Source organism: Plecotus auritus (assembly GCF_963455305.1).
Source record: "Plecotus auritus genome assembly, chromosome: 2".
NCBI classification, from domain to species: Eukaryota; Metazoa; Chordata; class Mammalia; order Chiroptera; family Vespertilionidae; genus Plecotus; species Plecotus auritus.
In genome coordinates, this window is record NC_137771.1 from 68,852,547 (window position 1) to 68,861,218 (window position 8,672).

The 8,672-nt window shown below is 38.7% G+C and overlaps 1 protein-coding gene across 1 annotated transcript in view; it reads left to right on the forward strand.

The window, feature by feature from the left end:
• The window catches only part of PKN2 (protein kinase N2), a 154,866-nt gene extending 151,963 nt beyond the window's left edge, over window positions 1-2,903 (forward strand). Inside the window, exon 22 of the mRNA XM_080652235.1 lies at window positions 27-2,903. Coding sequence (XP_080508361.1) covers window positions 27-230 — 204 coding nt within the window. The 3' untranslated portion in view covers window positions 231-2,903. The remainder of the gene's footprint in view (window positions 1-26) is intronic.
• Window positions 2,904-8,672: the final 5,769 nt, after the last annotated feature.

An 8,672-nucleotide genomic window follows, 5' to 3' on the forward strand; every position in this document is an offset into this window, starting at 1 on the left:
TGGACATTTTATATTTTGTAATTCAGCTAATCGATTGGAGTGCTCTGATGGACAAAAAAGTAAAGCCGCCATTTGTACCTACCATTCGAGGACGGGAAGATGTTAGTAACTTTGATGATGAATTTACCTCAGAAGCACCTATTCTGACTCCACCTCGAGAACCAAGGATACTTTCAGAAGAGGAGCAAGAAATGTTCAGAGATTTTGACTACATTGCTGATTGGTGTTAAGTTCCTACCCACTGTGAAACCAAGCAGACTGACTACAAGATGACCTCTTAAAAATAGCAACTCTTCATTTGCTCTCTGTGCCACCAGTAGCTTCTGAGTCTGTTTTTTTAAAACACATGAAGATTTGTTTTAAAGTACTTCTAATATCTTCTGAAAAGTAGCTTCTTGATGTATTCTCAATGTAAATCTGAGCACTGGAAACAGTTTCATGAAGTTTAAGCTGAATGAACATCAGGCGTGAAAATCTATCACAAATGAATACTTTTGGATCAATAGTCTTTTAAAAAAAAAAACAAATGTGCCCTTCTATAGTCCCTAATTTGGCTGTATGCCTGCCTGCCTTAAGTGGAAGGAAAATGAATCAATTAACTTCACTTAGCTGAATTTTTTAAATGAAAAAAGGGCTTGGGATGCTGTTACTAGTCAGACATGATTCTGTTTGAATAAGGCAAATGCTCTTATTTTTTTAAAGAAATAACTGAAATATCAAAAAAAAGTAGTGGTAGTTAGTGCTCATTTTTAGGCCTTTTTTAATGAAATGAATCGATGTCTTGTTTTATAAATTTTTTATATTTATTAGGAGAAAACTTTTATTGCCTTATCTTTACCAACCATTTAACAGAACCTCACAGCTTTTCAACAGAGCTACTTGCCAAACACTTGTTTATTAAACCATGAAATGAACAAGAACAACTAAACATCAGCATTTACTCAAAATGTTAAGATTGAGAACTTATGATTAGCCTGAACCAAGATACTGTGTTACCTGTATGCATTCCCAAAGTCTAGACACTCAGCATGTTCAGTCATACCTTCCTTCAAAATCAATGAACTCATTACTGCTTCTTTTGATATTCATTGTACATTTATCAACCTAGTTCATCTTGTTCTTGTGTCTACTGTAGAAGGGAACTATATCTTTGTTAAAACATAGGGGTTATCATTGTATACATGCTGTGAACATGTATATGTACAAGTTGTAATGTATTCTATGTTGGTTTATTATTTAATTTCACCACTTCATCACTTTTGTACAGTGGCCAAACAGACACCTCAAACTCCCGCATTTGTTAAGTACATTTGTACATTTTAGGCCACTGGATCCAGATTTTATATTGGCAGTTACTAAGGGCAAAAGCAATATATTGTAACAGAATGTATAAATATTTTTGATAAAACAGTCTATATTTTATAAAAATTATAACACTAAAGCTGTACCTCAAAAGTCTCAAAAATGATTTGATCAAGTACTTTTTACAACTCTTCAGAGGATCCTTTCGTGGCTTTTTGAATGCTCTTATAGGAAAGTCTTTTTGTAAGCCATGACTTTTCCATTTGCCTGGAGTTTTGGATATTTTTGTTTGTTCATTTGTTTTTCCCTTCTAGTCCATGACTTCATTGTTTTTCCTTAATTCAATAATAACATCTTTGATTCTGTGCTTAGCATATTAGGGTCATCATACCTCAGGAATAGCAAGTTATTCACTGAACATTCTGAATTAACCATTTAATCACAGTGATCTCATGTCTTAAAAACTGTTCAAGTTTAAATCATGAGAAACATGAAAGCAGAGACTTGAGCTAAAAACATTTATAAATATTTCAGCCTTGCCAGAGGGTGTTGGCATGTTTTTGCTGTACTCTGAGAACAATTCAAATGGTTCAGAGATAATTCATATTTCCTTTCAAGTTGATTATTCCCCAAGATCCTTTGGGGGATAATCTTCTAGAAGGAGCAATATGTTGTTTCAAGTTATTTTTAAATGCCAGTTGACTTTTGGTAAAGGACAATAGAGGATCTTAGCTTAATTGCCTGGCTTTAATTTAAACAGTATTAACACAACATTTAAAAAAAAAAACACTAAATACTTTTGAGGTACAGTCTGTTCACCTTTTCAGGTTCTCAAATATGCATAAAAAGCAATGTCTAAAATAGGCTTTTAGCATTAAAAACTGATGGCATTTTTGTAACTACACAGTGTACAGAAATTTTTTTTAATTGAAGCCAATCACTAAAAAAATTAGAGGGCAGGGTATATTCACACCATTAAGCTGAAGAAAGCACTAATTTTTTCTGTAGTTTTAAACATATATATATATTTTAGTCAGATTTAAAATTTTTAAACTCTATAGAGTGTAAATATATTTTGCTATTACTGTATGTGTAAGTGACTGCTCAAGCACTTTGTGAGGAAATTAAAATATTTTAGAATGGTACACTATGCATTCAAATGAAATGTGCCTTTAATTATGTCATTCTAAGAAAGAAGTGTTTTTGCAGTCATAAATTACCACAGATGCACAAATTAAAGTTTAAATAGATTGCAATTTGTAACTTTGGTTTTAAGTATTATTTCTTTTTGAAAATTTCCCATTGATCAAAATATGCATTGGCTTTACTGTATTCAAGATCTCAAAGATGTTAACTTTAGTTAGCCTTCTTGTAAGTACTTTTTGTCCTGGGGAAGGGCAAAATCATGAAGAGTCACAGCAAGTTGTTCTCTTCACTGATAATAATGGGCAAATTTTGCATCTTACTCATGTAGGGTCAGTAGCATCTTCTATTCAATGGATATTGATGGAATGCCTTCTGTGTACTAGACACTGAGGATAAAAGGTAGGGGGAAAAGCATCAAAGTCTTCATAAATAAAGAATAGTATGCATTGATGCTAAAATGCAAGCACCATATTATATGTACTTTTTTCTTGTTTGAAGTTAACTTATTTTAAGACCTTACCTTTCAGAAAATAGGTAAATGTAAATAGAATATTAGCATTTTATAGTCACTCAGAAATTACAAGTGATATATTTTAGAACTATAAAATGATCCATGTTTCTGGAACACAAGTTGGGGGTCATAATGGAAATTGTTAATACAGGTTAATTAGGTAAATGCTGCACTATAGATTCAAATCTAACAAAATTTTTACAGGTGCTGCTGGTCTCCCCGGAAAACAGGATGAGCATGAGAAACCCAAAGGAGCAAATAATTTAGAATTTTGACTATATTTTGAGATCTAGTGTTTGTCTAAGATATTAACCTTATTTGTGTGTATGCATGTACATATACACTGAGTGGCCAGATTATTATGACCACCTGATGTTTGTAGGCTAATTAGCCGTCTACTGCATCATATGGGATATGGAAGCTGAAGGCCTGTTCGAACACCTTTGCTGTCCGCAGTTACCAAGATAAAACGTCTCCAACTCGCACAGGAAAACAAAGATTGGACAGTCGAGCATTGGAAGTCATGTGGTCCAATGAATCACGTTTCCAGTTTTATCATGCAGATGGCAGAGTGAGAATTTTGCAGAAACAGCATGAAAGCATGCACCCCACATGCATGAGTACAACCCTTCAAGCTGGTGGGACAGTGTTATGGTTTGGGGCATGTTTTCCTGGCATGACTTGGGCCCTTTAATTCGTGTGGAACAACGTCTGAATAGCACAACATACCTAAGTATCGTTGCTGATCAAGTTCAAATATCATGTTGATGGCGTATCCCAAAGGAGATGGCTTCTTCCAACAAGACAATGCGCCATGCCACGATGCTTATATTGTGCAGGAGTGGTTTCAAGAATATAAGGGAGACTTTACCTTGCTTAGGTGGCCCCCACATTCACCAGATCTCAATCCAATTGAGCATTTGTGGGACAAAGTTAAAAGAGCCATCAGGCAGCTGGTTCCACAGCCATCAAATCTCATAGACCTGGACAGTGCTATTCATCAGGCATCATGTCAGATTCCTCGCATCACCTTTCAACATCTCGTGGAGTCAATGCCAAGAAGAATCGCCACAGTATTGAAGGCAAAAGGTGGCCCAACGAAGTACTGATGGGGTGGTCATAATAATCTGGCCACTCAGTGTATATGTCTATATATGTATGTATTTATAAACTGCCGTATATATGTATGTATAACATATATAAATGTATACATATATTAATAGAGGTAAACTTTTAAATAACTATTAAGTGTTAAAAATTTTACATAATTGTTTATGACTAAGGAGAAGGTCTAAGAAGACATCCATAATTTGAGGCATTTCTAGTTTTATTGAAGGTAGGAGTGGTCTCTGGCAACCCTTCACTCCAACAGAAAACAAACTTGAGCATGAATCTAGATGAGCCAAGGTTTCAGACCAAGAGTTACGGAGTGCCTAAGCACAAAAGCGAGACTACTCAGAGGTTGGGACTGGAAGCTGAGTCCACATAGTAGGCCAGAGAAGTAGGAAGTTGAAAAGGGTAAAAGCCAGAGTGGCAGGGAGCTGGTTTGGAAATGCAGACACCCAAAAGAAGTGGGGTTGCCCAGGATGGACTCCTCCAGCAACACCATTATGAGGACAACCTTACAATAGCAGAACTTACGTTTTGTGCTAAAATCCTCAAGTTCTAGTTTGAAAGTCACTCTCTTTCTAAAGTAGAATGGTACTTTCTGAAGGAAAGCTTCTCAGGATTGGAACAAAGGCCTTTCACAAATTGAGGTTAAGTAAATACATCGTCTGGTGTTTAGTCATTCAGTAAATATTGATCCCCTATTACTGGTCACCGGGAATTGTGCTCAGTGCGGACAAGGCTCTGTAGAGCCTACAGTTCAGTAGGGGTACGTATACATCACTTGGCAAGACATTAATGTGATTCAGACTCCTCAAGGTGCTCTGGGAGTGCATCAGAGACCCAGGCGGGGAGTCAGTGAAGGGTTCTAAGTGCGGGAGGAAGATTTAAGTTTGCCACAGGTGAAAGAATGTGGTACTTCTGAGGAAACGAGAATTCATTGTTCCTGGACTGTGTGTATAAACCACAAGAAGGTGAGTAGAGGTTAGGAAAGAAAGGGTCCTATTGTGCAGACATTGTAGGCACTATTCAGAAGGTTATCACAGGGCAGATCTAAATTTTATGGTACTGGAAGTGTGGATACTTTTGGGGGATCTTCTTTAAAAAATCCATAATATTTATGGCTACTGTATTCAGAGCCTTGGTAGGGGCCTGCACAGGTACACCACCTCAGGTTTCTTCAGCTTTCTGATAAGTCACCTCTGCCTCAGCTGCGGCAACATCTTCAGCTGGGATGTGATTAGATTGCCATGTGGAGAAGGGTTAGAGCAGTGGTTCTCAACCTTTCTAATGCCACAACCCTTTAATACAGCATTAAAGGGTCACGGCATTAGAAAGGTTGAGAACCACTGGGTTAGAGAGTAAAGACTGAAGGCAGGCACAAACTTGGGGCCTCTTCAGCAATGGTGAGAAATGATCCTATCTAATAAAGAGGTAATATGCAAATTGACCATCACTCCAACACACAAGATGGCTGCCCCCATGTGGACACAAGATGGCCAGCAGGGGAGGGCAGTTAGGGGCAATTGGGCCAGCAGGGGAGCAATTAGGTGTCAATCAGGCTGGCAGGGGAGTGGTTAGGGAGTGATCAGGCTGGCAGGCGAGCGGTTGGGAGCCAGCATTCCTGGATTGTGAGAGGGATATCCCAGATTGGAGATGGTACAGGCTGGGCTGAGGGGGACACCCCCCCACACCCCCCGTGCATGAATTTCGTGCACCGGGCCTTTAGTAAAGACATAAGCTAGGATATGGCACTTCAGTGTGAGAAAAAGGTGTATTTAGGTGGTAGAAACAAAGGACTGGACTGACTTCATGTAGCCTAAGAGACCATATACTGACCCCATCACATGAATGTTCCCCACCAATTTGATTTCCACCCATCCTTCAAGGGCCATTTTCAAGTAAAAAGTTATAGGGCTTTTTTTCTTTGTTTTTTACATGTTGTGCCCTGCTCTTTCCACACAGGCAGAATGAGTGTTTACTCTCTGACCCCCTTGGCCTCTGCACACACCTCTGTCTTGTCTAATGCATCAGTGCAGGGCATGCCTTATTCACCTCTAGTATCTTGCATCTCCAGGGTCTACATAGTGGAGAATAAATGGCTTTGTTCTATACAAAGCTTTTACAATAATATATTAAGTTTTTATTAGTGATTGAGATCCATCCTAAGATCAGTTGTTGATGTGAGTTGTAAGTGGGCTGCAATATAACAAGGGTATTCCTATGACAAGAGCCACACCTTGTTTAAGTTAAGTCCTGGATCTACAGAGAACTTCCACATTCATGCGGTCACTTGAAACGAGAAGCATTTTGAAAATCAGCACATGGAGGTAGCAAGAGGCCTGGGACTAGTCCTCATTTCACTAGTATCTAGTAGTGTGACTTGGGACAAGTTATTTCACCTTACTAATGATATATGAACATTTCACCCTAATGTCTTCATCTGTAAAATGAAGGAGTTAGAGTAGGGCATTCATTTGTACCTTTTCAAACAAAATCTTCAGTGGTACTCCAACACATAATCAGAGAAGAAGCGAGCTGGGGGCTATTTCTGAGGTCTATAGAAGACCCCGGTCTACACTGTTTGATGTCCATGCTGCTTGGAGGGCCTTCAAGAGACTGAGTGGTCCTAGAATATCCATCATCTCTAATATGCGGATAGAGAAAAACGGTGATAGGCTCAAGCACAGAGTTAAAATGTGTTATCAGGGCCAAAATCTGGACCCCTGATGTGTGCTGAAGAGCAGACCACCCCTCAGATGAACAAACTAAAACAGGAGAAGTCAATTACACAGCAGATATTTGTTGGGCCACAGCAATGTAGGAGGAGATTGAAAGCTCTTGGTCCATCATTAACTTGTCTGATGTCTCATAGCCATGGAGAGGAAGGAACCACAGACACGGTTAAGGCAATTCCAGAGAAATCTCTGACAGATACAGCAAGTCTGATAAAATACCTTCAGTGAGCTATTCAATGTGATGTGTTCATCTGGAAGCTCTGTATAACTTTTACATCATAGACCTGCCTTTTGGAACAGTATACAACACCCTAGCCTTTCCAGTGTCTCTAAGAGCTGTAGACCCAATTCTTTTATTGTATTTTTACTTTGTTACTTATGTCAGTTTAAAGCACACTTGGCAGAATCTCAAATTCAACAGGGCATCACTTATAGTTTGTTCTTGCTCTTGCTATGTACTTAGCATACCAGTGATATTCCTTCTTTCTCAGAGCACTCAAACATCCTTTCATAGGCTGCTGCAGATAAGAGAAAGCATGAGAATTGTTCTGATATTCTGCAGAGGAAACGAAAAGCTTTATGCTCACATTTTCCCTCCTTTTTCACCAAGTGCAAGTTTGAGCATCCTAGAATGGCAGTGAAAAATTCGCCTGGCTAAGAAATGCCAGCAAGGGTTGTGAATGGAAGTTTATGTTTGTGAGAGATGTGGGGCCTCTGGGGCTGAATGATGTGTTTGCAGTGACACCCTGATTATCTTGAGATCCTGAAGAAAGGACTGTGCATGTGTAAATATCCGGTAGAGAGTGGAGGGGACCTTTCAGAAGCTCCATGAGTGGCAGATGAGATTAAAACTCCAGCAACAGGAAAAGTCAGGGCCATTGACAATTGGAAATATTGGCATGGGCACAGAGGCCTCTGGGCTGGATTAGGACCAGATGGGTAATAAGCTGACCCCCTCAGCTGTTCATCTCGATAATTAAAGTAAATCTTGCACCTGCGATACAAAATTAGCTCAGAAACCAAAAACAACCATGGGTAAAGTACATGTGTTGCTTTGAACACAAAGGCTTACATCAAGAGGCATCTTGTTTAAGAAGCATTTATTTTGAAAGAAGTAAAGAACAACTTACAGCTATTAACTCCTTGACACCTGAACTGATTTTTAAATATTTTAAAAACTCTGAAGAGCTTTCCCCAAGAATCCAGATAAAAGTATTGCATTGAATAATTCTGTTAATCTAGTAATGGAACAGAATTTTGTTCGGGAGCTACAACTAAAGTTCATCTTGAGGCAGCCTCCTCTGAAATAAGTTTCAATCGTGGGTTTAGTAGAAAGAACGCTGGATTGAGTGATCAAGAGACCTTGCTATTATGTGAACTTGGACAGAACTTTCGGTTTCTCTAGATGTCTCTTATCTACAAAATGGGGGTATTGGACCGGAGGGCTCAACCTTAGAATCCATGAAACAATCAAATCCTTGAACTCAGTGTAATTATCAGTGAAAGTGGCTTCCAGTGACTTTTATTTTTCATTTTTCTTTGGGTGACTCTGTTTTAAATACCCAGATGGAAGGGGCCATATTAACCAAGATTTCAACTACTTTAAAAATGTTAGCATGCACAGGAGGAATCCACTGTCATGGCCACTACTATTTCTAACTTACTAAAATGTAGGCCCAGACAGAAGCTGGCTATGAACGAGGTGGGTGTCCACCTATGTATGAAGAGTTTTTCACACCTCAAGAGATGAGTAAAAGTCATGTCCTATTGTTGGTTTAGAATGTATTATATTGTAAGTACAGTAGTTCTCCACACATTTGTGAGGGACGTATTCCAAGAACTCTAGTGGATGCCTAAAACCTCAGATA